Raw genomic sequence first — 26,959 nt, 5'->3', positions numbered from 1 at the left:
CAAACTGGACCTGGTTTCACTGAAGTTGTGTGAGATGCTGGATAAATACAGGTAGTTTAAACAAGGTGTCACTTCTTGCCTGCTCTTCCGCCTGTAAGAGCATGAGGGAGAATGAGCTATGACAAGCTCTCTCAATGTCCTAAGCTTTGCATCCAATCCCATAAAATCTTGCTGTTTCCATCCCTGCCAAATGGCAGGGTGCTTTCACTTGCAAAATATATCAAAACATGGGTAGTTTTCCCTCTTAAGCTAGTTTTGTTAAACATATTTTTTAGTAATAAACCAGTTGTCATGATCATAATACCAGGGGACCTTGTTGGTTATCAGCCATGGTGATGGTTTCCAAAGCCAGGTTGCAAACCATGTTAGAAACTGATGAACATCTCTTTCCTAAAAACCTGGATCAGTATGCTCCCTGTCTGGGGTAGATGGGCTTTGGGTGCTGGGAAGAGAGATTGCCCCAAAAAGTGACCTTCATGCCATGGAGCAGTGCTAGGTGACTTCATCCCTCACAGGAGATCAGGCAGCTCCCATGGGGCACATGCGGCCACCACTGCCAGGGAGCCATGGTGGGAAACACTGGGAAGAAGAGACTGAAGGAGGGGTTCCATGAGGGAGCCTTCAACCTAAGGCGAGGCCTGACTTTTGGCAATGAAGCAAGGACAGATGACAGAGAAACCTGTGGAGTGACTCTAGTCTTGTCTGCAAGGGAATAGGCAGGTGTCCCCTAAAAATTTAGACTTTTCCATGTCATTACCTAATGAGTTCCTCTCCCATGCTGGGGTTCTGCACCTGAGCACGGTGAGGGAGTGCTTGTGGCCTTGCTGTTGCATTAAGATCTTGATGATAATTTTTCTGAGGTCCAAAGGTGATCCCAGGCTGCTGTCCAGGGAATCCCTGTACTGAGATGCTCCCATGCTGCTGTTTAAACACATCAGCTTTACAGCATTTCCTTTTTCTTGGCATGCTGGAAAAGCTGGACACTGCTGTGTGATCTCCCTGGAAGAATTTCCTCAGTTCTTCAGGATTTTTTTCCCCTCCTCAGATGAAATAGGAACCTTGTCAGGGCAAACACTAAATACTTTTTAAAAGCCTTTTCTGCTGCTTCTGAGTGCATCTCTAAAGTAATCATTATGTGAATGAAATTGAAATATGTATATATTGAATCAAAGGCAACCTAGAAAAAACTGTAAGGGTCTCAAAGGAGATAATAATGATTCTAGGAGACCAGCTCAGTCCCAGGTGCCTAAAATCATTGCAGGTGAAAGCACAGGTGACATTCAAATTAAATCTACTCCCAAGCTGGGCCATCATGACTATAATGCCCTACAGCACAGAGACCTTAAACCCCACGGTTTCTCCATTTGATTAGTATTATAGGAGGAAGACGATGCAGGCTTCTGTCTCTCTTTGTCCTCTGGCTTCTCATTCTGGTGAGGGGTACCCTCCCGATGGCTGTGAGGAATGCAAAGGTGAGAGAACTCTGCCTGCTGCTGCTTTGCTTCCGTAAACCGAGGAGAGTTACCAGCTTCAGAAAACTCCTTTTTCTCCCCTCAAACTCCACTACTTCTCTGAAGCCTCACATTTCCCTCCACTACTTCTGCCTTCGGCGGGGGTTTGAAACTTTAAAGGTCGTTTGCAAGCGCCTCACGGCTCTTCCGAAGCGGAGGCTGCGGGGTCGGGCCGCTGGAGCCCACCTCGACGGCCGAGCTCCGTCCTGCCACAACCCGCGCCCGAGCACAGCCGAGAGGGATCCGGGCGGGCGGGACGCCGGCGGGATGAGCCCCGGGAAGGGGGAGACTTCCCCACGCGAACCCCCGTGGGGCCGCCCCCGGGGCGGGGCCGCCGCCCTGAAAGCCGGGCCCGGCGGCGGGGCCGGGGCAGAGGCTGCGCCGCCGAGTGAGGGTGAGGGCCGGCAGCAGCACCAGCACCATGGAGAGCGGCGCCGACGGGCGCCTGGACGCCGCCGCCTTCCTCGGGGCATGGCGGCGCTTCGACGCCGACGGCAAGTGGGGACACGCGTGGGGGGAGCCGGCTGAGGGGTGCGTGGGTCCTGGGCCCGCTGGGTGCCGTGCAGGGGTCTGTCCGTGAGGGGGGGAGCGGCACCGCTGGGGTGGGTGCGGAGTGGGTGCCTGGGATGCTACACACGGGGCCGATATATCCAACCTTACATCCACGACGTCCTGCAGGTGTTTTCGAGCCCACCTCTTCCTCCTCACCATGAATATCATAGCTGTAAATCCCCCTTTCCACCCCAAAAGTTTTGCCTTTTCATCACTTCCCCGTTTCATCTGCTGCTCTCTTTTTTGGTCCCAGTTTGGGACTTTATTGTTTCTGAAAAGTTTTCTGTAAGAAAAACTCCAAAGGGAGCACTGCAACTGTGCCCAGCCCTCACACAGAGTGAAGAGATGAAATTGAATAGGACATGGGGCTCCCCTGAGTGGGCAGGCAGGGCCCCTGGCAGAGATCCTGACCCTGAAGCCTTGAGCTACCTGCATGCAGCCCATGACACGGTTCCTGGAACTCGGGACGTACGCCTGACCCTTAATATATTTGCTCTTTATTTAGACAATGGTTACATAGAAGGGAAGGAGCTTGACGATTTTTTTCATTATCTCCTGGAGAAACTGGGACCAGAAGTAAGTACTGTGCCATGTTGTTGCCCATCAGGTCCAAGCAAAAAAGTTATGCTGAGAGATGGTTTGTGTTTGTTGTTCCCTGATTGCCGACTTCCTTAGCAGTCCTGAGGTAAAGAGCTTTTCTCTTGGAAACAGGGTGGCATTTAAGCATGTACCACAAGTGCAGTCAGCTGAGCAGCTTGATCAGTTGTTTCCAGCCCAACAGCTGCTGGTCAGGGGGAGATCGCAGTTGGCACCAGCTGAAGGGGCAGGTTGGCAGAGTGGAGAGAAAGTCATTTAGTGCTGTTGAGTAGAAACTAAATGAAAAAGCACAGGCATAGCCTGGCTAGCTGAGCAGGAGGGCAATGTTCATGGTTTATTTGTTCAAGCCTGTGCTGATTAGTTTTGTTAATATGATAGGTTTCTTTCCCAGGTCAATTTTTAACAAATATACTGTCATTAATTTTAAATGGTGCTTAGGAATAAGGCTTATGTCTATATTGCTGCAAATGGCTAAAAGCCAAATGAGCGTCAATTCTCTTGCTTCTAAGATCCAGACCTGGCTCTACAGTGTTTCTGGGCTTCTCCCCTGGTTTTCTTTCCTGGTTTTGGCAGCATTTCCCCTCTCTCATTATCTGCATCTATAGAAGTTGCACTACAAGTTACAGGGGATGCTTTCCTTGGCTCCAGGTCACAACTTGCCTATGAGTGTCACCATCAGTGAAGGAGAAATCCTGCCACTCAAGCCAGCACTCAGAAGTTTATGAAGGGTATAATAATATTTTCACTACACAGAGTCTGCCCAGATAGGGAAAGGAGGAAACATCTTCCAAATGGAAGGAGAGGATGTGCCAAAAACCAGAGATGAAACAATTCCTTTAAGCAAAAATTAATTAGCAAAGACAGAAAAGATAGCTGATAAAAGGCAAAAATTCATGAGTATCAAGTGTAAAATCAGAATTGTACTTACAAGCCAATTAGTACTCTTGGATCTTTAGGGCTGCAATTAAAAGAAATAGAAGCTGTGAGTAATTTTTTTCAAGCATATTTTTATTTAATTTGTGAGTAAATTTGGATTGAAATATTGGCAGTTTCTGCAGAAATGTCTTTCAGAGCATGGATGGTTAGATGAAGAGACAGGCATGTAAAAAGGCTTCAAATGAATCAAAAAAGATTCAGCAATAAGAATATCTAGGGAGACAGAAAAGCTGATTTAAAGAGAAATCAGAAAGTTTGTGATTGTTTACCCAGGAACAAAAGATGAAATTGGGAGCTGCTAGTCTTAGGGTATTGAAACAGCAACAAAAAGCATGCTCAAACAAACTCAGTGACAGCAAACGTGAGATGTTGAAGGCGAGGCTTAAAATGAGGCTGCGGAACTCAGTACTGCAGTGGAACCTCCAAGTGGGGCTCTCTGGAGTGAGCTGATGGTGATAAAATCCAGGGATAATCAGAGATCTCATGCTGAAAGCAGCTTCCTAAGGATCTGAGTCAAGAGAAACTCCAAGCCCCACTCTAGCCCATAGCTGCCCTTGTGCATCCCTCACATGAGGTCCAGGGACAGCGTCATACCAGCTGAGTAGCAAACCTGGTGTGTTACAGCAGTTTTTGTGGTCTTGCTGATACCAGTGTGAACTCCATTACATTGTGTCATTTATCAGCACACAGAACTTGCAAAATGAGGGTGTTCTAGCAATGAACTTCCTGCTTTAAGAAATCAATAATAGTTTTATTGCTTGTTAGAAGTCCCTGCTTGGATGACTCTAGCTTAACTCAGCACCCTGATCCAGTTTGCATCTCCTTTGCTTCTGCTCTCTAAGTTTTGCCATCCAAAGAGATAGTTTAACACAAATTTAATGGAGAAAGAACCAACTCCCTCTCCTCCTATTAAGTAGAAGAAATAGGCTAATTCTGACAGACCATGCTCACTAACTTTCAGAGTGCTCAGTCAGGCTCTCAAGTGCTTTTGTTTTTTTTCCCCTCTAGTCTTCTTGCCTATTTTTGGCAGTATTTCCACTCTGGTAATATTAATGATAAAATTACATGGCAGGCTGCAGACAGAGCAGGCTGTCTTTGTGGCAGAAAACCCAAGGGGAGCTTTGTCCTGGGGGGCTAAGAGCAGTCCTCTGCCCACTCCCCTGGCTATGGGGGTCACTTGGAGCACCAAGTTAAAAACAAAGGTTGTAACTGCCTTTGTACAATGAGTTTGTCTAACGACATTGAGCCATTTTTCTCTTTTTCACATGAGTTATATTGTACAGGTCTGTGATTATGGCAGGAGGGGTAAAGGGTCCCCTCTGCATTGGTTTTACCTTCCTACAGAAAGTGTCCTCTGTGATAAAAGCAGTGAACTGGGACTGAACATCTCTCTGCTGTACCATTCATCTTGACCTTTACTCCTTTGGGTTCTAAATGTCTTAGTTTCCTAGCACAGTAAAAGGGAGAGACAGCAATACACTGGCACAACTTACAGATGTGTCACAAGGATTAATTAGTGACTACGTCTGAAGTGCTACACAAGTGATAAATAATGTTATCAGCACTAGAAGTTGTCTCTGCTTGAATAGAGAATGGCTTCATAATTATATTTTTTCAGCCTGCATTCTCTAAGCTGTTATTTTTCTTAATTACCACTGTGGTCCTTCAGCTCTGTTTTTCTTCCCAGTTACTCTGCAGCATCCCCAGCTGACACTAAATGCCAGGGGATGGGAGCAGCTGGGAAAACAATGCAAAAATGAGCCTGTCTGGAAGCTGAGAGACACAGCTCTTCCTGATAACTCTGAGAGAGGACAGAAACTTGAAATAGCATCCAGTGATGGAGGCCAATTAATTGTCTTTTATTGAACCATCAACAATTGTGGGGGGAAAAGGGAAAACTTTTCAACAAAGGTAGACCTGTAGTAAACCAACCAAATTCCAGATGCTGCTTCCTGTCCCTTCTCCTCTAGCAATGGTGATTGCTGGAGGCATGTGGACAATGCACTTAACAACACAGTTTAACTTTTGTCCAGCTCCAAAGTGGTCAGACAATTGGACTAGATGTTTGTTGTAGGTCCCTTCCAACTGGACTCTTCTCCTTCTCCTTCAGTTTCCAGGAGTGTGTAATTCATCCTCATGCCAACATTATATCTTCAAGCTGCTGGCATTATCCACCTGTTTCTCTCATCACTGTCATGACTTCTCTCTAACCATTTGAGCCTCTAGCTTCCAAGCTGCTCCTGCATAGCTGCCTGAGCTCTCTTCTGCTCTTTCATAAACCTCTTTCTTCTACATTATGGCACCTCTATCCATGCATTTTCTAAAAGTTTTTATACTGAGGTGAAAGCCCAGTGGAAAGGATGGTTTCTTTCAGTGTCAAAGAAATAATTTTATTAGAACAGGAACTACAGCTCCTGCATTTTTGTCTTGTATTCCTGTACATCTTTCTTTCCGTACCAAGATCATTGCTTGCTCTTTTCTATGGCTTTAATGAAGCTCTATATATATTCTCATAATAATTAGATAAGACTTTTATACAGGAATGGCTATAAATTTTGGGGTTGGATTACTGAAAGTTTCCATAAAACTAATGATGTCTGGGTGGATATGCCATTGGGCTTTCTCAGAAATGTATTTCACTTTGCCTAAATTATACTCAAATTAGATAGAAAACTTTCAACTAAAGGATGGTTGCTTTTACCTAACTGTAAGTGTGTAGAAAACCACAACAATTGTAGAAATATAGATTTGATCAGACAAGACAGGTATTAGCCTTGTTTAAATCCCTCCTGCCTGAAAACCACATGGATAGTTATGACTGGAAGGGACTGAAGTTAATCTTCTAGAGCTCACTCTGAGCATCCATTAAGGATTTGTCTTTGCTTTTTACTTCCAAAGAATAGAATCACCCTCCAGCTACTCTTACACTTCATTCTTGCCTTGCACACTGCACTGTCTGTCTAAATAATGTGTATAATTTAGCATGGCCAGGAATGCAACAGCTAGTCAAACAAAGTTTAATGGACAAAGTATCAGCTAGCCTCAAAGCCATCCAAGGCAGACTTCCCATGTACTTTACCACACCAAGAGACCTAAGGTCAGTGGTGACCAGCAGCTGAACAGCAAGAAGATCCCTAGCAGAAAGCAAGCAGCTTGCATCCACTTTCCGAATATTTCAGAATTCTAACCCCCAGGCAATCCTGCCTCTTAAATATTAGGATGGAATTCTTTCCTATCAGGATGGAAAGGCCCTGGAACAGGTTGCCCAAAGAAGCTGTGGATGCCCAATTCCTGGAAGTGTTCAGGTTGGATGGAGCTTTGAGCAACCTGGTCTAGGGGAAGATGTTGGAACTGGGTGATCTTTGAGGTTCCTTTCAACCCAAACCATTCTATCATTCTGATTATTGCCAAATAGAGTTCTGTCTTAAGTGTGGTTTTCATCAGCCTTGATTACCCTGGACAGTTCCTAATCCTGTTCTTCCACATAAAGGCATGGAAGTGCCTCAAGGTATTTCTTAATGCAAACTCAATATACCCATGGTAAAAACAACACAATATGTTTTCATCACTCAAATGCATGTCAAACAACTTTCAGCCTAGCAGAGAGGACAGAACAGAGAACCTATCCAAAACCTAACCACAAAACCATGATGGCATAGGGAAGACTGCAGTAGCCTTTGTTGGATACTGGTGTCTACTATGGGAAAAAAAAAAGCTTTCCCACATTTGTGCTGATGAGAGTTAAAAAAGAAACTAAAAATGCAATGCAGGATGACAGGGTAAGTGTTCATCTATTGTCACATGCAGGAGTACAGTAAATCCTAAACAAAAATCCTAACCAAAGTACAGGGCCAAATACTCAAGTGATAGCACTTGAAGTGAGAAAGATTGGCCCAAAGGAGAAATTGGCCCTGGAGATGTATGGTGAAAACCCACAATTGTGCAGGCAATCTAACCTACAACTGCACGGGGGTAACAAAGTCATTAATGTGATTAGTTTTTACAATGAAGAAATGTTTGGCCCAAAAATGAAAGGTTCTTCTTCTAAAGTCAAAGTGTACATTACTGGTGTCTCTCATCTGGTCCTTGCTGGCCTCATATCTGTGCTGTGTAGCTTTTGGCACGATAATAGTTGTTGATTTTCTTTTCCAACTCTCCTTCTTGGCAGACACAATTTATTTTCATAGATCTTGTAGGAACTCTATATCTGTAGGACCCTTGGCCTTTCTATCATATTTGGCTGAAACACTAGAAGATGTGTTCAAGCCAGCATTTTCAGAAAATTCTCTAGTTTTTTTCAAGAAACAGGGTATCATAGTCACTTAAATTAAGTTTCATCTTTTTTTATACCCTAATCAATATAGCAGCTTGTTTCTAAAATCATGTCAAGAAGGAAAAATAAATCAGTTTATTACAGGATTTTCTTGACCAGCAGGAATTAAATGAGGCATCCCATTTCATTGAGTAGGAAAGGCTCTGCAGTGCTCCATACATTCACTTTTTGCCCTCCAAACCAAGTGACTCATAGTTGTGTTTTCATCAAGACAAAATTCTGCCAAGTACATGAATCCCTTAAGGAAAAAAAAAATTAATTAGTCAGCATGAGGCAAAGAGTGCAACAATATAAAAGGAAGGGATTAACAAAGAAGACAGATTACAACCAGGTTTCCAAACAATCATAACCAGCCATGACAAAGAAATAAAATGCTGCAGAAATTTTAAAAATATGTGATCATGCCCTTTCTGTGATTACAAATGCTATTAAAAACCAAATTACCTTTGTGATGCTACAAATACTTCTAAAGGGTTTTCACAAAAGGGAAGACAGAGACTGGACATGAAAAGGAGAAAGCAGAAGGCAGAAAATTAATTTGTTATGGCAACTTGAAGCACAGAAGCTTTTCTCTGTAAAACTCTGTGGAAGAACATATGTAGCAAGAAATTTACTTGTTAATCCTGAAAAATAGTGAACAAAGTCATGGCAATATTTTAAACTGTGTTCTTTTATGCAAATAAAAATTATCTGGCCTTCTCATGGTAAGTAGTAAAGATTTCTTTCCTGGCTGCAGTGAGAACTTCAGCAGCCCTTGGAAGCCACACATCATTCTCAAACTCAGGGAGGTGCATGTACCAGGGAAAACAAGGAATTACAAGGAGGGCTTCTCTGTACAGAGTGACCGGAGAGGATGCAACAGCATTCACTTAAACCCTCACAAAAGGGAAAGCTTTGCAAACCTTTGAAACTGGTTAAGGATCTGTTGCTTGAGGCAGGCAACATAATTAAGACTGCATTTTCTGATAAAGATGTGCTCAGCTACAGACTTTTAATTGCTGCAAAGCCATTTCCTCCTGTTCCATCTTATGAGACAAGAGGCACATTTTTGTATGCTGCTATTTGTTACATCATGATTTAATGAAGGAGGCAGCCCCACACAGCCACTCACTCATTCACTCACTCCCCAGTGAAATGAGAGAGGGAATCAGAAAAGTAAAGTGGTTTGAGATAAAGGTGTTTTAATAGGTAAAGCAAAACCCAAGGGCACAAGCCTAGGCACAAGCCTAGCCTAAGAATTCATTCACCGATTCCCATGGGCAGGCAGCTGTACAGCCATGTCCAGGAAAGCAAAGTTCCATCATGCTGACTTCAGAAGACAAACACCATACTCCAAGCATCTTTTTTTTCTCCTTCTCCCCCCAGCTTTGTATGCTGAGCACCACACCATATGGTATGGTATATCTTTTGGGTCAGTTGGGGTCAGCTGTCCTGGCTATGTCCCCTTGCAACTTCTTGTGCAGCCCCAGCCTCCTTGCTGGTGGGGTGAGGTGAGTCTTCAGATCATGTCCTTGCTTGGACAAGGGGAACAGATCAGGTACCTTATGGGGTTTTTCCAGCCTTTTAAATGTTTTTGGAATAGAAAGGAAAATAGAGCAAACTACTTGTTTGCACCACCAGTAGGTCAGTCTTGAAAAACTGATCTCCCAACCTTAGTTTCTTTTTGGAATATCTTATTTGATCTGTCAAGGTTTTTTCAGACTTCTGGGATTTTTTTTTTTTTTTTTTTTTTTGGTAAAGAGAAAGGTCCCCTTTGAAACCTAATGGTCATAACAAAAGGTGTATTGTTCTTAGTGTAAAAATTTTTAATATTGGAATAATTTTGTTTTGAACATGCATCTTGGGTAAGCCAGTTTGTGCTTTATTATTTTATTCTTTGTGAGTAAGGGCTGGGTTTTGATAGAACTATTACCAGTTGTGTTTCATAAGTAGAATATATATGAAGATATAAAGATTGTCCAGATTGAAAAATCCACTGTAGCGTAACCCCTTGGACTAAAAGCTTTTGGAGCTGTGTAAATATTGTAAATATTCCAGGTATTTACCTGATGTATCCCATAGTTTAAATCAGAATATAAAAATAAGGAGGCTGTCCTATTTTTATGCAGATAACAGTGTCCCTGCTACAGACAGATCAGTGAAGTGGTGGTTAATAGCTGACACCAAGTTGAGCAATAAGCATTTTAACAAATGACTAGTTTGAAATGCACAGTACACATTTCAAATATCAGCTGTGATTCTCATTTTGGAAATAACTCATCCTACTGGGCTTGAGGGAGGATAATTTCAGAGTACTTTGCAAGCCTATTGAAGTTGGCAACTGATAGGCTCGCCTAACTCCTGGGAGGTGTCTCAAAGTGTAAAGGTGCTGTCAGAAGGCAATTTAAAGAGCATGGGGGTGAGTTACAATGCCAAGGGGAAAGAAAACCAATGTGTGTGTTTAGTGATGTGCTGTGCCCTCAACACCCAAGCCCACAGGACTTTCTGGACACCACCATGGGAAAAGAAGATCCTGCAGCCATGCCCTGGGAACCCCTCAGCCACTCCTCCTGGGGCCTGCCACCTTGGGTGCATCCCGGTGGGATCACTGCTTGCTGTTTCATCCCCAAACTGGGAGCTGCCACCCTTGTTGTTACACAGCAAGGATGCACCCCAAGGGCTGCAAAGTGTGGAGCTGTGCACTGGGTAAATTTGGGAAAGTCACTCATGGTCTTGTGTCACAGTGATAAAAAAGGGAGTGTATGGCATAATGGAGCTTCAATAGCAGCTGGAAAGAATGAGAAACCAGGTTAGAAGACCCAGGAAGGAATAGCTATAGTCTCACATCCACCTGGTTGTAGAGATGATAAAAACTTTGCAGGACTTTTATTCAAGGATTGGGAAGAAACTAATTTATTGTCTTGTGAAAATTTCCACAAAGATATGCCACAATCCAGTGTGGGTCATCCTTCTCCCTTCCTTCCCTCCCCTCCCAGAGAGGGCCAACTCCCACATAATTGGGAGAGAAGCCAGGACCTGCTCAGTGTGGGTGCTGAGGGTAACACAAGACTTAATTGCTTGGGAAAGATTAACTAGGTGAGCTTCTCAGGCCAGCCCCTAAGCTCATATGACCAGAAGCCTTTTCACATAGCAAGGAAATTGTATTTTGTGTAGTCCAGTCAGAGGGGGTACCCTCATGGTTTCTGCTAAAGAAACCATGCCTGATGAACCTAAGCATTGTGTTTCACCTGTCACAGTGATGCCTGTCAAGACACATAACCTGACAAGTCTGGAGAACTCCTCACTATGTATAAATCGATTACGGGGTTGAGCAGATACAAGGAGAATGTCAATTGCTTGAAATTCTGTGCTATTAACCCAGAAACACTGACAGGGCTTGGTGCCAGGTCTTGAAACAGCTGACAGGCAATAATAAGCAACAATCTAGCTCCACTGACACCTTTCAAGGCTGATGATCTAATGAACTGCAGAGATGTCATTCAAGGATAAGGATATCTGCTGTAACACATACTTGAGCAAAACCAAACTCAGTGATATAATGAGAACAGTTGGGTAAAGAAGCAGGTGTCACTGAAATATTTTTGGGTTCCCAAACACTGATCTTCCAACTGAAAGCTTAGTAGCTGCAAGGATATGCATAGGATTTATTTCCAAAAATTCATCCACAATGGTGTGTCTGCAGGCTTTTAAAAGCATTACCCCCAACTATAAGAATGCAATGATCCTGGTGATTATCTGTGAGCAAGGAGAGATTTCTTCCAGGAGTGTCTTCTGGTGCAATTTTCATGCACTTGTTGTTTTCCCCATGGCAGAGCACCATCACAGAAGAAGAAGTTCAAAGGATGAAGGAGCAATTCATGTCTGTCTACGATGTCACCACAGACGGACGCTTACAAATCCAGGAGGTATCTCTGCCCAACCCCAGCCCAGGATTTCTCTTATAGAAGGATGGAGAATTAGAATAGACTTTTTGTGGGGTCTGTAGGAATAAGATGAGGGGTAATGGTTTTAAACTGAAAGGGGATAGATTAAGGAAGACTTTTTTTAAATGAGGGTGGTCAAGTACTGGAAGGGGTTACTGGAAGGGAGCTGGTTGATGCCCCATCCCTGGAAACATCAAAGGTCAGGTTGGACAGGGCTCTGAACAACCTGATCTAGCTGAAGATATGCCTGCCCATTGCAGGGAAGTTGGATTGGATGACCTTTAAAGGTCCCTTCCAACCAAAATCATTCTGTGATTAAGACCTGTAGCAGACTTGGGAGATCTGGAAGATAGAGCCTGGGTGCAGAGGAGGTGACTCATGGAGTATTACATTGGCCAGATCCTTTGATCCGGAGTTTATTTCCAAGGGAGAAACATGCCAAACCTATATTTCACATACTGGGTCAGTACCTCAGTACCTACCCAAATTTTTTCCTTTCTTTACTTTCATGGTGTGGGTTTGGTTTTTGTTGTGGGGATTTTTTAAATGTTTTTTTTATCCAGCTTGCAAATATGATCTTGCCGGATGATGAGAACTTCCTACTGCTTTTCCGACGGGAAACTCCCTTGGACAACAGCGTGGAATTCATGAGGGTCTGTATCTCCACACTGCCTCCTCCCCCTTGCACACCACCAGCTTCTTCAACACCAACCCTTCTGTCCTCTGTAAAACACAGCTTGGGAAATATATGGCTATTGTGGAAGAAAAACACATTCTGACCTGTTCAGGCAGAGAAGGTTTTATATTATTTACACCAACAAAAGAGAGGTGTGGTATCTAGGACTAGACCAAGGGTACCCAGAGAACTCATTATATTTCAGAAACACTCTCAGCCACCTATCAGTCATGCGATTACAGACAAAATGTCCCCACTCAGCAATTCACCCCTACAGCTCCTCACCTGCAATACAGTATAGACCAAGACAGCAGAGCACCATTTAGGCACCATTTTATCCTGAAACATTAGACTGTTAAGGTCATGGAGAGGAAACCTCCATAAGCTGGGTCAAGAAGCCCTTAGAATTTTGCCCAATCTTCCTCTAATCTCTGCCCCTAAGTATCCCAATGGGGAATTTCAGTTTTTCCAAGACCTCATGTGGTTACTTTTATTTCACATACAAGCTAGGGGCTTCTGCAGATCAATGGCCTGTTGTATATGGCCTTGACTCAGAGCAATAAAAGAAACTGCATGTACAAATTAGGTAAGAAATGCAAAACAGTTTCTTAGTATTGTCTTCCTTTTATAGATAGTGTGTCTGCATTAAACATGTGATAGCAGCATGTAGCATGTACAGCATCCAAGTGTGAGTAAGAGCTATTGTGTGAAAAGTTTATTTTATTTCATCTAAAATTAATTAAATGTTGGCTAATGCAACAACTGGCTCATTATGGAAGTTCTGCTTTGAATCTTTACAATCTATCACCGAGCAGATGAGTAACTGCAATATTTATGTGCTCACATCAATCTATCCCCGTTCAGATCTGGCGCAGTTACGATGCTGACAGCAGTGGATTTATTTCAGCCAGTGAACTCAAAGTAAGTTATTCTAACAAATCTCTTTGGGCTTGACCTACAGCTTGCTGATGTCAATGGGAGCCCTTCCATCGGCTTTACCAATTTGCTGTATTTTTGTGTGAGTGACAAATGGCATTTCTGGGTTTTCCATAGCAAGTTTAAGGACTTGTGCCTTCTGGCGTGGTCTCAGGGGCCCTGCCAGAGGGAGGATGGTTTGTTGTTGCCCTCGATGTCCTGCTTCCCCCTAGCCTTGTCCCATGACCTTGGTTGTCTTGGTGACCTGAGGCATCCAGTGAGCCCCACAGGCACTGCCTCACCTTGGCTTTGCACATGTGCCTCTCCCAGTTAAACAGAGCCAAAGCCATTGTGTTTTATTAAGGGAGTTTCTTGTCAATCTCTTCCTGAACCTGCAGGTTTTCTGAACATTGATTTCTTATTGAAGCTCAGGCTATTGAGGCAAGAGCCTGTTCAGCAACCATAACTCAAACACTTTGAGCCAGCAATTACAAAAGCCCATCTCTAGGCTGCACATCACGTGCTGAAGTCTCAGTGTGTGGCTTCAGCCTGTATCCCAGCAAAGATGTTAGAGGAGGCTTGAGTGTTTTACTGAATGCAAATATTTTTATTTGAGATCAATTAGCAAGTATTGCAGGACTTATGTGGTCTTTTGCTTATTTTGTAGGTCTACTAGGACTCATTCCAGTATACCTATTCCAGGGAGATTTAGTTAATTTCTAATTAATTTATTCAAAAAAACTCCATGTTTCAGCTAAAAAAATTTGAACTTTGTCAAATTGAAGACACTAGTACTAACCAGGAGTGTGAAACTAGATTTGTGTAACCCTTCTGAATTTGAATTGAATTTCCTACTGTTATTTCTTGAATTTCCTCTAGAAAGTAAAATTTCTCTCTTTTCTTACAACAGGATTTCCTGCGAGATCTCTTTTTGCAGCATAACAAGATGGTTGCTGAAGTAAAGCTGGAAGAATATACTGATACTATGGTAAGAAAATATAGAATTAATGTTGTTCAGATGTGACTACAGCCTAAAATCTCCTTTAGGGTCAATGTCTGCAGGGCAATAAAAGCTCTCTTAAAAGGTTTGTCAGAGATCCCTAGGGGGAGTTAGCACGCACTGCTGCTAACAGTTCTTTGCACTGGACATCAGCTGTGAATGCATTTCAAAGAGTTTTGCTGATTGCTGAACTATTTCCTATGAGAAAAGAACCCAACTTTACACCAAAGCAGGCTGAGCTCTAAACCCCTTTAAATGCAGATGAGGTGCATCCTTCTACAGGATATGTTCATCCTCAGGCAGATCTCCAGCTCATTCACTTCCTCCTTTCCTCTCTTCCTCCTAGCAAATCCTTCTACTCCCAAGACATGCAGGTATCTGGCTTTTCTGCTCTGCAAAGCCCAGCAAGCTTTGCTGGCTCCCTGCTGCTTCCCTGAAAGACTGAGAGGTTGAAAGTTTCAATTCTCCACCTGGCTTGTCACAATATAGCTTTTATACTGCAATCAACAACATAGTATTTGGTGTGGGTTTAGCATCAGTCACCTGCATTTTAGAGCAACTTATATCTAAACATCTAAAAACAAGAAGGAAAAAAAAATCTCATTTCTGGATGTCATTCTCAAGGGTATAATTTGAATTCCACTAGCAGACATCTATCACTGCAATTTTCTAAAATGTTTTCAGATGGAACTGCCTTGTTTCTTGGCACAAAATCTGTGTTTGTACCTAAAAACCAACTTGTTATGCAAGCAAACAAGGAGCTGCCCACATATTTTGCAATACCATGTTATGTATGTGTGATGTGTGTGTGCCCAGAAATGTGACCCTTTAGAGCAATGTGAGAAACTGTACTGTTACAGAAGAGTGTGTATTTGTTTCTCTTACTTATAAGAGAGTGAAGAGAGAGGAATGCCAGCTGCAGAAATCATTTTCCAACTGGCAGAGTTTGAAAACAAAAAAAAGCCCAGAAGTTACAGCTAAGACAAAATTATTTCTGGTAGCATTTACTGGTAGCAAATAGATTTCATTCTGCTCCATTAAGGTTTCCATCTCTGGTGCTTAATCTCTGAGCAGGTGCTGGGAATAGGCGATCTGAAGCTTGTAGACAGTGGGTGGTTCATTTCCTCCAATTCATTTCCCTTCCCTTTAATTTCCCAAGAAAGATCTGTGATTCTGCTACCCCAATGCAGACAGGTATCAATGCAGCCCAGGGCTGGGAGCCAGGAGGTCTGGTTTCTATTTCCATGGTTTCTTGTAGAAGGGCTTTGTGTCTTCAGAGAGGCAGTTTAATGTCTATGTTGGAAGATAAGATTTGATATGGGAAAAGGGAATGCTTTGTATATCTAGGGAAATCTATGATCTGAAATGTAAATCTGGCTCCTGAGGACAAAGGTTTGCCAAGCTGCAATGCCAGAAGAATCAGGGATGTTAATGGTTATTAGAAAATGAGAATATGGCAGGTGATTATTTTTTCCCTTGCAATTCTTTTCTCTAAGCTGAAGATTAAGGATGTTTATAAACACACCTGATCCCAAAAGCTAAGGCTGGGTGTGAAATTACCACTGGCATAATCTTATACTATGATATCCTGGAATAAAATAGAGGATGTGAACATATATATTCCATATATAACAGCAAATTATCCACATGGGCAGTATCCTATAGCATCAGATACACTTCACAAATGATTGCACAGGAAGTTATCTGAAGTAAGAAGGCAAAATTCCAAGGAGGGAAGAAAGATTCAGCCTTGCATTTGCAGGGCTGGATTAAAGAGGGAAAAGTGACTCAAAGGTTTGATGTCAAGGCCCAGGGTAATGGCAACCCTCCCCTTCCACTCTCTGCCACATGGAGTGAGGAGCTGCTGGAGTGCAGAGTCCCACTGCCACTGGACTCTGCCACCATCACCACTGTTTGGGATAAATGGGTCAGTGGCCCATCCATTTTTTCCCTCACTCTATTATATCTCTGAAAACCAGCAGCAGTGATTCCTTTTCTGCAGATTGGACATACTTATATTTCTCTCTCCTATTGCTTTGCTCCCAGCCTTTTATCTTTTTACAGCACAAAGTCCTTGTGAGCAGAACCCTGTTTTTGCTGCACATACCTACAGGGTCTTGCAGGGTGGCCCATCTATTCAGCTCAGGGCTTCCAAAGGCCAATGTAATTATTATTCAGTTGAAATAAGCTGTGTCCCAAGAAGCTGTAAACCCATCTGTCTCCACAGGAATATACAGATCTCTGCCCTTTTTTCTGTACATGCACAGCTGGCTGCACATATCTTAAGCAGCTACTGATATCCTGAGTAGACCCTAGGGCCTTCTGGAGATAAAGGGGAAAAGGCAAAAACTATAATTTAAAAGAAGCTAGCCTAGGCCTGAGGAAAAAAAATAAAGGCAGCATGTTATGGTTCTGTGCTGGGTATTTGCAGTTTGTGAGTAGTGTGAGCAGATATCATATCAACCAACCAGGGCATGTTAAATTCTTGCCCCTTGTGCTGCTATGAATGAGCTCATACAACATTAAAAAATGCTGAGAAGAGGGAGAGAGTATTTCTTTTGGAAGAGATTGGTCATCTCTGGAAAGGAACATCACTTTATCAGGTTGCTTAGCAGCCGCTTCTTAAGAGGCTATTCTGCTTCCTTGTGACCTTGACATTCTTTCTTCAGAGAACACTGGTATAGATCAGGGATTTGATGAACAAGTGATGAACTCCTATAAAGACAACAGGTAGTGAACCTATCGGCATTGGACAAACTCTGTGAGTCTGCTAAATCAAATCCTAAAGAGCACTAATGCCACTGGGGAAAATCACAAAAGAACATTTGAGTTCTCAAGACTCCTCATGAGGGAATTGAAGTGACAATGTTGTGGTGAGGAAGCCTCTTTGTAGGCACTGTTGTTTTTTCTTCCATGCCTACATAAATACATATTTGTGTTAATAGTCATTAAGTGTATATTAATAATTATTTACATGCACTCACTTGCAGTTCTTAGTCTTTGAAAACAATCTGTAGGTTTGTTGCCTTCCCACAGGCAGTGACCAAGAGCTGTTGGCAGGGAGCAAGTACTTGGAGCTTGGCTTGAAGCCTGGTATTGCTCTGAACTTCCTGAGAAGAGGGCCCAGGGGTCCTGCGGTGTGTGCTTTGGGAGACAGAGTTAGCATAGCTGAAAATGGATGGAGGGTTTAAACAGCATGGTGAGAATTTTCTGCCTTCCTGTATTAACAAAAGCTGGAGAGATGAAGACCAGCCCCCTTGATACTTCATGATGAGGATACTGTGGATGATGACAATAGAACAACCTTTTCAATCCCTCCTACTTCCCCTCAGCCCTCGAGATCAAGCTGTTAGTAAGTTTCTGGGTCCTGGTGAAGTTTCAACTCAGAAATATGCATCTCACATATCATTTGGTAACATTTTTTAATGAGTGACAGATTCCATTACCTGTGTGTGCACACAGCTGTGCACTTATGCAGAATATTGTAAATGCCAGGATATGAACTAGATTTGAGATACAGTGTCTGATAGCTTCCCAGATAGCAGCATGTTGCTTCTAGTTTACAATGTCTACAAGCTGCATGCAGGGCAAGCTCATTTCTGAGTCAAACTTCAGCAATTTAAGTTGTTTATTCTGCTGAAACAGTCACACATGCAACACTGACATTCACTTTTTTCATTGCCTTATGTTGATAATGTCAGATGGAACATAAAAAATTCCTTTAATCTGAGCATTATTATATTTCAGTAAGATGCAAAGGACAGTTCTTGTCCAGCCTGCATGCCATCTTTGCCCACCACAGGGTAATATTCTAGAGAGGCAATAATGTAGGTGCAGTGACTAATAAGAAGTTTTGGTCATGAACTACAGCATTTGAAAGCTTGTAGATGATGATGTGATGTAAGTGATGACCGAGGATGAAATCTTAACCCCTTAATTGGGGTCAGAATAGATATTTTTTCCCAGCTATAATGACACCAGGGTTTTGCTGGGCTTATTTGCAAAGATTCTCCTGGGCACTGAGCTATGTGCCCTGAGTGCATAAGCCTGCAGCTGACGACTCCTAATCTTCTCAGTGCAAAGGGAAAGAGGTTGTCTTCTCCCTGAGGATGATCTATGTCCATGATTATGCACTGTGGACTACCTTTATTGTACATTGGGGGATTTCTGGTGCTTTTGTGGCTGCTGCCTGTCCCCTCTGCAAGGATAATGTAGAGTTTTAGTGTGGTCAGTTCCATGTGAAAGTCTGTCTGTGTTCAGTGCTGATGCCAATGTACTCATGTGAGTAAATAAAAGCCAAAGCATAGAAAATTCAGGTGATTTAGACCTTTAACATCTTACTAGTCAAGGTAGCGTATCTTTGTTAACAAAGTCTCATATGACCATCCAACAAGAGGTGTAATAATGAAAAGACAAATATTTATTGTATTGAAAAAAAGCCTAAACAGAATTTATTATGTCTGTCAACAGACCGAGCAAACTTCCCAAAGCTCTAGAAATACAATAGGAGCAGACTGTAGCCTACAAGATTGGTTCCTGAAGTGCAGTCTGCTCATCCCTTCTCCTCCTGGTAGTGGTTCATGCCAGCCTCTCTCCCAGGTGACTGAGAGGACCCACACAGCTGATGAACACAAATCCACCTCCTGTGTCCCTTCTCAATTTAGTGTTGGGCATGTTGTCACACCCAGTTTTGCACCACACTTGCTGTGGCATAAGCCAAGGGAAGCAGAAAATCCCAGTTAAGCTCAGACTTCATTTCTGAAGATCAAAACCAACAGAACTCAGGAGCCTGCAGGCTTCTGAACACCCCAACAGATAATGCTTTGGTCTCTTAGGAATCAAAACACTCTTAGAAATCAAAACACTAAAGAACTTATCGATGTGACGTAGGCAGTCTGGCTGGGCAGGACACTGAGCTTTTGTCCTGAGGGTAACTTGCTGGCCACTGGGCCCTCCTGTCACTCTGCAAATGCCTTTGTGACCCCATCCTTCCCTAAAGAAAGAGGCCTTAGGCAGTCCTGCATCTTGGGCTGATGCTGTCTTTATACAGTGTCAATAACCTCTGTACTCCCTGACCAACTTCTGTTTCAGCTGTTGGGCATAGGTGCCCATGAAACATACATTAAAATGTATTCGTGAGAGTAGCAGGTCAAGTAAAACTGACTCTCTCAGTGTCCCACTTAATTGCACACAAAGAAAGAGAGACAGAGAAGGTATGAAAGCAGGTTTTATTGAATCTGCTGATCACAGAACTATTTTTTTGGTTGTTTACTTCTTTCCTTATCTCTGTCATGGAAAATAATTCATATTTATATTACTCTTCAAAGAATGTGTGTGTTTGTCATATTGTGGTGTTTCGGTGGCCTTTAGAACACTGGACTGAGAAAGCAGAGATATTTCCTTTGCTGAATTAAAAGCTGATGGCCATTTTGATTTTGCATTTTTAAAAAATGTAGACATAACAACTTTTATTTGCAAACCAAGCTCTTAAATATTCTCTGTCAGTCTCAGAGTGCCTCAGAGCAGATTCAAACAAACAGGGTGTGCCCTTGGTGCACTACCATTAAAATGTCAGTGAATTAATTTGTGCAAACATTTTAAAACATGGGGTAGCTTGACAGTAACGGAAATGCATCATTTTATAAAGCATACTGCTAGATGCAACAGAGCTTTTAGTAAAATTGAGTGCTATTTATGCCAGACCTTGTCCTTAACCACATTGAGATGTTTCATATCAGCCTGGCAGTGTAAATATACCTTTCAAGAGAGTAAACTGAAAATCCATCAAATTTAACATATCAAGATGGTGTGTGAAGGCAAAAGTTTAAATTAGAAGCAACCTCATAACCATTTCAATTATTTGCTTCTTCCATTATGTATGCTTTGTCATATGGGGTGGGTACCCTCTGTCATTCTTCGTGTACTCATGCACACAATTAGCAGATCAGATCAAACACTCACATGCTTGAAAGTTGAAAGTTTGATTAAAAAACATTTCCCTAGGCTGTTCCCCAAGAAATGCAGCACATGACTGCCATGTAGTGGGTATGCATGAGCTCCACTTGTCCCAATAACAGGATTAGGTCTATCTTATTAGCTGTGGTACCTGAACTAATTCAGTGAATACCAGCCCTTCTACCCTACATGTTTTCCATCTTTCATATGTTAGTCACTGGGCAAGAATTAGCTTGGCTTAGCTTTTCCAGACAGACTTTGTTTCTTTCTGTTGACTCGTATGGATGATCAAAATATTGCATGTGTTTGAAAATTCTATTCATGGTAGTTGTGGCAGAAAAAGGTCAAACAGATAGAAAACACAAAGGTTCTCTCTTACAAAGCTGAGTGAAGGAGGTCAGGGAGGGGACTTGGTTAGCTGTAAGTAGATGTGGTCAGTCACTGAAATTTCAACATCGAGCTGAAAGACAGGGTGCAGGAGAAGAATTTTCCTTTCATTATGCAATCCACCAAGGAGTTTATTACCTCTCTATTAAATGTGTTTTACTGGGGTCTGCACTCCTGCAGGATTATTGTAAAGGATTCAGAAACTGGTAGGATTGAAAACCATATGCTCACAAAATTGATAATGAAGCAGAAAGCCTTTCACATCTAAACCATCAGCTTTCATCTAGTCTGTTTCATTAAGAGTGCACAAAACTCTCCCTTGTTATTTGCAACTTCTGAAACCATGAAAATATGCTGCACCTGCAAGGTAGAGCAGATGCAGGGCAGGCAGGACGCATGAGGTCCCAAGACAAAGCCATGCTGGGATGCTTATTTATTTATTCCCTAGAAAAGGACATAAGCCTGGAGATGTTTCACTGGAAAAGAAACATGAGACTTGTCCCAGACAAGTCTCATTTCTATGTGAAATGATAATTGTGCCCCAAGTCTGGCTATTGGACAGAAAACCACCAGTTCTGCCCTGGTCCCATAAGCTCATATGGAGATCAGGACATGGTGAACACAGAGTTGAACTTCTCCCAGAAACTCAGTGTTTGCTTTTCTGAGGCATCACAGAGAGAAAAAATACATCTGAATTTGAAGTCTAGGCTGAAGCACTGAATTTTAGTCTCAAGATAGTAATTCTGAGATACATCAGAAATGGGAGAAAATAAAACACACTTTCAGGAGCTCAGAAATATGTGGGAGAATCCAAGTGAAATACTAAGACTGCTAAAAGCAGTAACTTTTAGTGTGTTTTGGTAAAGATACTGTCTTTTTGTATAAACCAAAGTCCAGTGCCTTCAGCCAGAGGTGCTCAGACCTGGCAGCAGAGTTCCTAAGAACTAAGCCCTGTGTTTCCCACCAAAAGCTGTCCTTTCCCAGCAAGTGCTCTTCTGTCTCACCCCACCAGCTACACTGCTTTGTGGTGACCTACAGACCTTGTGGGTAACTAATGCTCCTTGGTGGCCTAAACCTAGGGATTTAGAGTGACATTTTCAAAAGCACTGAAGTTACTGTATAGCCCAAGGACTATGGTATTCCCACCACCCACATGCTGGTACTTTCTCTAGCCAGCTACATAGTGGTTGTCTCCATAAGCTTCCTTTAGGCAGCATATTTTACAGCAATGATGTAAGCTGGATGTAGCAACGTCACTGGTGGTGGAGAGTGTGCTAAAGTGAAGTAGTAGGGGTATTTCTCTCTCTCCTCAAACAACAAATAAAACCAGCTTAGGCATTGATGTTCTATTTGGAGAGAGGCTTTTAAAGTCTTATCTGGGCTTATTTATTTCTAGAAAGAATATTATTAATTTTCAATGACCTGCAGAATAACTCCTTTATCAGCCAAGAACTGAAGGCTTAGGTTTGTGTCTCTGATGGCAGTGAGAGGCTGTCATTGCAAGGACATTTCTCCCCTTGGTGGTACCAGCAAAGGCAGCTTCTGCTCCTACCCCTTCCTCTAGCCTTGTCCCACTGCTGCTCCAGCAGAGACCAGGGAAAAGTGCCATATTGCTGTGGGAGGTCTAATAGGGGAAGAAGCAGAATGTAAGAACTTAGATCAGCTGGAAAGGAGCAACTTGGACTGATGCAATCAGGAGGAAGTCTTCAGGATGGTCTGGCACTTTATTTGTCTCCCCAGCTCTAGAGCAAAGGTAAATTCAGAAGTCTTTCCTCTGTCATTAAGTGGCTCTGCACAGAGCACACTGGCAGAAGCCAGTTAAATGGGAAAATAGCTTTCTTTGTGCCACTGAACACCCACATGGCTCTCGTGATGCCATTTTCCCAAATATCTCAGTATGGGCCTTCAGTCATTCATAGGACTTTCATGCTATCCTTCAATGGGAGGAAAAGTGAGCCCATATCAAATGCCTCTTCAGAAATTCCACCCAAACCTCACAAGTGTAAAATACTCAGAATAATTAATGGTATAGAGTCTGTTGCAAAATCTCAGTCTAAACGTGGTATAATAAAGGGTTACCATGGACTTGCTGTCCTTACTCCCCTTGAGCAATGGGCAGGGAAGAGGCAGCACTGACAAAACAGGCAAAATCTCCCTGAGAAATGGCAGCTCTCCAGGTGCTACCTTTTCTCACATGATTATTAGGCTCTTCCCTGGCTCCACTGCTGGGAAGTGCTCAGGACATGCTGCTGACTCCAATGTGTTCAGGCTACATCATAGTGGATAATCCTGTCCATCTGAGCTTTGTCAGATGGGGCTGGTCCAGGCCTTCTCCAGCAGCTGTGCAATGCACAAAAGATCTGTAGCGAACCAATTACTCTGCACTAAACAAGCAAATGTGATCTATCAAGGTAAGATTAATGCATATTCCTTAGCTGAGTATTTGACAAAGAAAGGTAATCTATCATAGTAAAATACTCATCTTCCCCCCACCACACAATGTGAAATATATTTTTTTCTAGAACTTTGAGCCATGAGTATTTCAGGTTTGCAACTCATTAAGCATTCCCCCCACCCCTTTCTTTGTAACAGAGTATTTTTTGTGCCTTGAAGAGAAATGCAGAACCAAATACAGCAAATAAATAAATATTTTTTATTGTGATGGCTCATCAAAATTATGCTATTCAGTAAAAGAAAAGGATAAGTTTTGAATTCACATTTAACCTCTTGATGTTGGCAGCCCGAACCTTCTTCTGAATCTTAGAGCATTCTAGCAGCAGGCCTTGAGATGAGCCTTGCTTGAGTCAAGCAAGCCCCACAGCTTTAGTGGTGTAAAATCCTGACCTGAGTGCTGATTAGAAGGTGGCATTTGCACCTCAGTTGCTCAGAAGCCACAGCAACAGTCAAAGGTAAGGATGGAGTCCAGGTGGAAGTGTTTAGTGTTTAAATTTCTCCCTTTTTCTGGCTTTTTTTTTTTTTTTTTTCCAGGACCAGGGCAATGTCAGTATTTACTTTCTGAAGGTCTTTCCTGCAGACCTGCTTTATCCCCATGTAAGGTGGGAGGGGAGTGGTACTGGTATTTGATTGCTTTGGGTTGTTGCTGTCAGAAAGCTGGTGGGTTTTGCTATTCCCTTGTGCCACTTGCACGGTGCTAGCACAGGATGCCATGCTGCCCAGGGTTTGGGCAAACACCCTGAGCAAGTAGAGGGAAGGGCACAGGGCAGAGCAAAAGTATATTGCCTTTTTTTTTTTTGTATGTGTGTTCTCCTTCTGGCCCATCTGTTTTATCTCTGTCTTCTTGATTTCTAGATGAAAATCTTTGACAAAAACAAAGATGGACGACTGGACCTGAATGACCTGGCAAGGTAGGATTTAATAATGTTGTTGGTGTGTTTCACTTCACAATGGTAAAGCCACACAAGGTGATGCTCTCCCTCTAGGGACATGCAGTTGAATTCTACCTCCTTTTGAATTAGATCTGCTCTGACCCCACCTCTCCAACACACGGTCCCCATTGCAATAATCTGAGAATCTAGTGCCAGGGATAGGAGCAATGCCAGGATCTCTCTGTACAACATCAATGTGCTCTGGCATAATTGGAGGTGCTTCCCAGAAGGTGGCAAAGCAATCAGTGGCTCTGTTTCTCCAAAAGAAGGATTACAGCCCTTTCAACAGGGTCACAGACATGCATTTATTTTTCATCATTATGTGCAGCAGGGATTGCAAAGAATTTTTACTGCATTTTGAACAATGAAAGTGCAACCACAAAAGAGTTTGGCAGTGGCAGTAGGAAAGAATTTGGAGAGCCAAGTAGAGATGCTTGTGAATGAAGCTGGGATCTCAGTCTTGGGCCTCTGTCTCTTTTCTGTCATTGATACCTCAGAGACTTTTAGATAATTTGCACTGCCTAGAGGTAGAGTATGCTTCTCTCTGTAAAACTATGTACATTGGTTACATAGGACTTTAAATTTTCAGATACAGTCTTAAAAGGCTAGTTTAGAGGATGAGGGGACAGAGGTGCTGGTTTGCCACTGTTACTCTGTGCTTTGAATCCCAACAAATGCCAGCACAAATAACTGCAGTGCATACAGCATTTTCCTTTGACTATGAAATATATGAGAATCTGGGGCAGGATGAAGAATATCTAAAGGGGATTGCTGTTACAGTTTTCTCTTAAATACTGTTGCCTTTTGGGAACCAGGCCATCTGAGGCTCTTCTCCAGTCTGAAAACATTTCCCAGACTCCAAATCCCTCCATGTGTAGACACAGCTCAGCAATGCCCTGTGCCATGGGCTCTAAAAACCTCAAGGTTAGCAGAGCAGTTGGAGAGAGAAAAGGGTTTATTAGTGCTTGACAGGCTTTAGGAGATGAAAAGAGAGGAATTCTGCCAGTCTTGGTGTACAAGCCAGTATTACTTTGTCCTTTACTTTTACAACCACCAAGTCCTCCCTTCAAGAGAGAGCCATAAATCACTTTCTTTAATGCAGCACAGCAATCCAGTTACAAGGAATGATTGTCTGTTAGCTCTTACTTCAGAAACTGACACCCTCTGTTGTGCAGGACCACCAGAAATGCTCTGGGAGAAGCAATGGTGCTAATAGGCATGTCTGTGGTGAACCAAAGGGTACCCTCTGTGCCCCATCAGACAAGGAGGAAGGCGTGTGTTCTCACAACAGCCCACTGTAAATAACCCCACAGGCAATTTTCTCTTTTATAGGCCTTTAATCTAACATCCCTTTGCCTTGCAAACAAGGAGAGCTCAGAATAGTTTGTGTGCAGATGATAAAGCGAAAAGATCATAATTAAAATCTCTCCATTCAGGATTCTGGCGCTCCAGGAAAATTTCCTTCTACAATTCAAGATGGATGTAAGTAGCACTAATTTTTGATACATTGATCCTGTCTCCAGCTAAGATGACCTGGGCTCAAACTTGAAATTTTTGCTTTAATTTTTCATTTGTTTGTCCTTTCTGTATGCAGGCTTGCAGCACAGAAGAAAGGAGGAGAGATTTTGAGAAGATCTTTGCACACTATGACGTTGTGAGTCTCATGAGTCAATTAATTCCCTTGTGATTTGTAAATGTGTGTAAGATTTAACGTGTGCTGCTGAGAATTCTTCCTCCTGCTGGGTGCTGCTGGAGTCACTGAGGAGCAGCAGCTGTGCCCAAGCCCGTGGCCCATGAGCCCAGATGCAAGACTGGGAGGAGTAAAATAGGGACAGAGAGGAGCAATGCTCAGAGATCTGGTGTCAAGGACCCATTTTGACTTTCTCCATTGCCATGGCCAGTGCTGCTGCATTAGCAATTTTCCTGCAGGAGATGCAAGGAAAGAAGAGGAGGTGGTGGCTTTAGTGCTGACAGTCTCTGGCAGTTCAGGACCTGCATCACCACCACGTTGAAAAATAAACCCCCTTCCCATACCAAATCCATAGTTTTTTAGGGAGTCTGGCTCAGGACAGACATAGCCATTTAACTGCCTGTTAGACATCAGCAATTCAGTGCTGCTTCTGGCAGTCACAGAACTACCTCAGGATTGGTGGGAGGCATTGCTCCCATTTGGTGGGAAGAAATGGTTTGGGAAAAGCAATGGCATCTTAGATATTAGATATTGGGAAGAAATTCTTTACTGTGAGGGTCTTGAAGCTCTGAAACAGGTTTGCCCAGAGAAGCTGTGGAATTCCCAACCCTGGAAGTGTTTGAGGCCAGGTTGGATGGGGCTTTGAGCAACCTGGCTAGTGGAAGATGTCCCTGGTCATGGTGAAATGGTGGGAATTGGATGATCTTTAATGTCCCTTCCAACCCAAACCATTTCATGATTCTGTGAACTTTATGCTAGAAAGCTTGGTGACCAGGTATTGGTACTCACCAGTAAACACTGTAGTGGTTTTGACTCACTGGGGAATTTTGATGTTTATTCCTTCTTTCAGAGTAAAACAGGAGCGCTTGAAGGCCCAGAAGTGGATGGGTTTGTCAAAGACATGATGGAACTGGTCAAGGTATCTTCATGGCTCTGTTTGTTTATACTCTATTTCTTAAAGATCAGTGCTTTTGGAGAGGCTAAGTACACAGAGACAATAATAAGAACATAGAGACAAATCTTAGTTTGATCATCAGCAGAAGGCAATGCCACCATCTCAGTATGTATACTGTAAAGCATTTCACTGTATCACAGAAA

The 26,959-nt window shown here is 42.8% G+C and overlaps 1 protein-coding gene across 4 annotated transcripts in view; it reads left to right on the top strand.

The window, feature by feature from the left end:
- Positions 1 to 1,561: 1,561 nt before the first annotated feature.
- Positions 1,562 to 26,959, top strand: part of SCGN (secretagogin, EF-hand calcium binding protein) — a 75,852-nt gene continuing 50,454 nt past the window's right edge. For 2 of the 4 annotated variants that reach the window (XM_053965943.1, XM_053965935.1), the window contains exons 1-11: positions 1,562 to 2,005; positions 2,569 to 2,639; positions 11,742 to 11,834; positions 12,416 to 12,505; positions 13,393 to 13,449; positions 14,354 to 14,431; positions 23,774 to 23,836; positions 24,095 to 24,150; positions 25,608 to 25,653; positions 25,766 to 25,825; positions 26,712 to 26,780. In XM_053965943.1, coding sequence (XP_053821918.1) covers positions 1,933 to 2,005; positions 2,569 to 2,639; positions 11,742 to 11,834; positions 12,416 to 12,505; positions 13,393 to 13,449; positions 14,354 to 14,431; positions 23,774 to 23,836; positions 24,095 to 24,150; positions 25,608 to 25,653; positions 25,766 to 25,825; positions 26,712 to 26,780 — 756 coding nt within the window. In that variant the 5' untranslated portion in view covers positions 1,562 to 1,932. The remainder of the gene's footprint in view (positions 2,006 to 2,568; positions 2,640 to 11,741; positions 11,835 to 12,415; positions 12,506 to 13,392; positions 13,450 to 14,353; positions 14,432 to 23,773; positions 23,837 to 24,094; positions 24,151 to 25,607; positions 25,654 to 25,765; positions 25,826 to 26,711; positions 26,781 to 26,959) is intronic. The other 2 variants (XM_053965918.1, XM_053965927.1) reach the window with 2 other exon arrangements.

Source organism: Vidua chalybeata, chromosome 1 (genome assembly GCF_026979565.1).
Source record: "Vidua chalybeata isolate OUT-0048 chromosome 1, bVidCha1 merged haplotype, whole genome shotgun sequence".
In the NCBI taxonomy this organism is placed as follows: domain Eukaryota; kingdom Metazoa; phylum Chordata; class Aves; order Passeriformes; family Viduidae; genus Vidua; species Vidua chalybeata.
The sequence above is the reverse complement of the archived record's forward strand: the minus strand, read 5'-3'. Positions and strand labels throughout refer to the sequence as shown.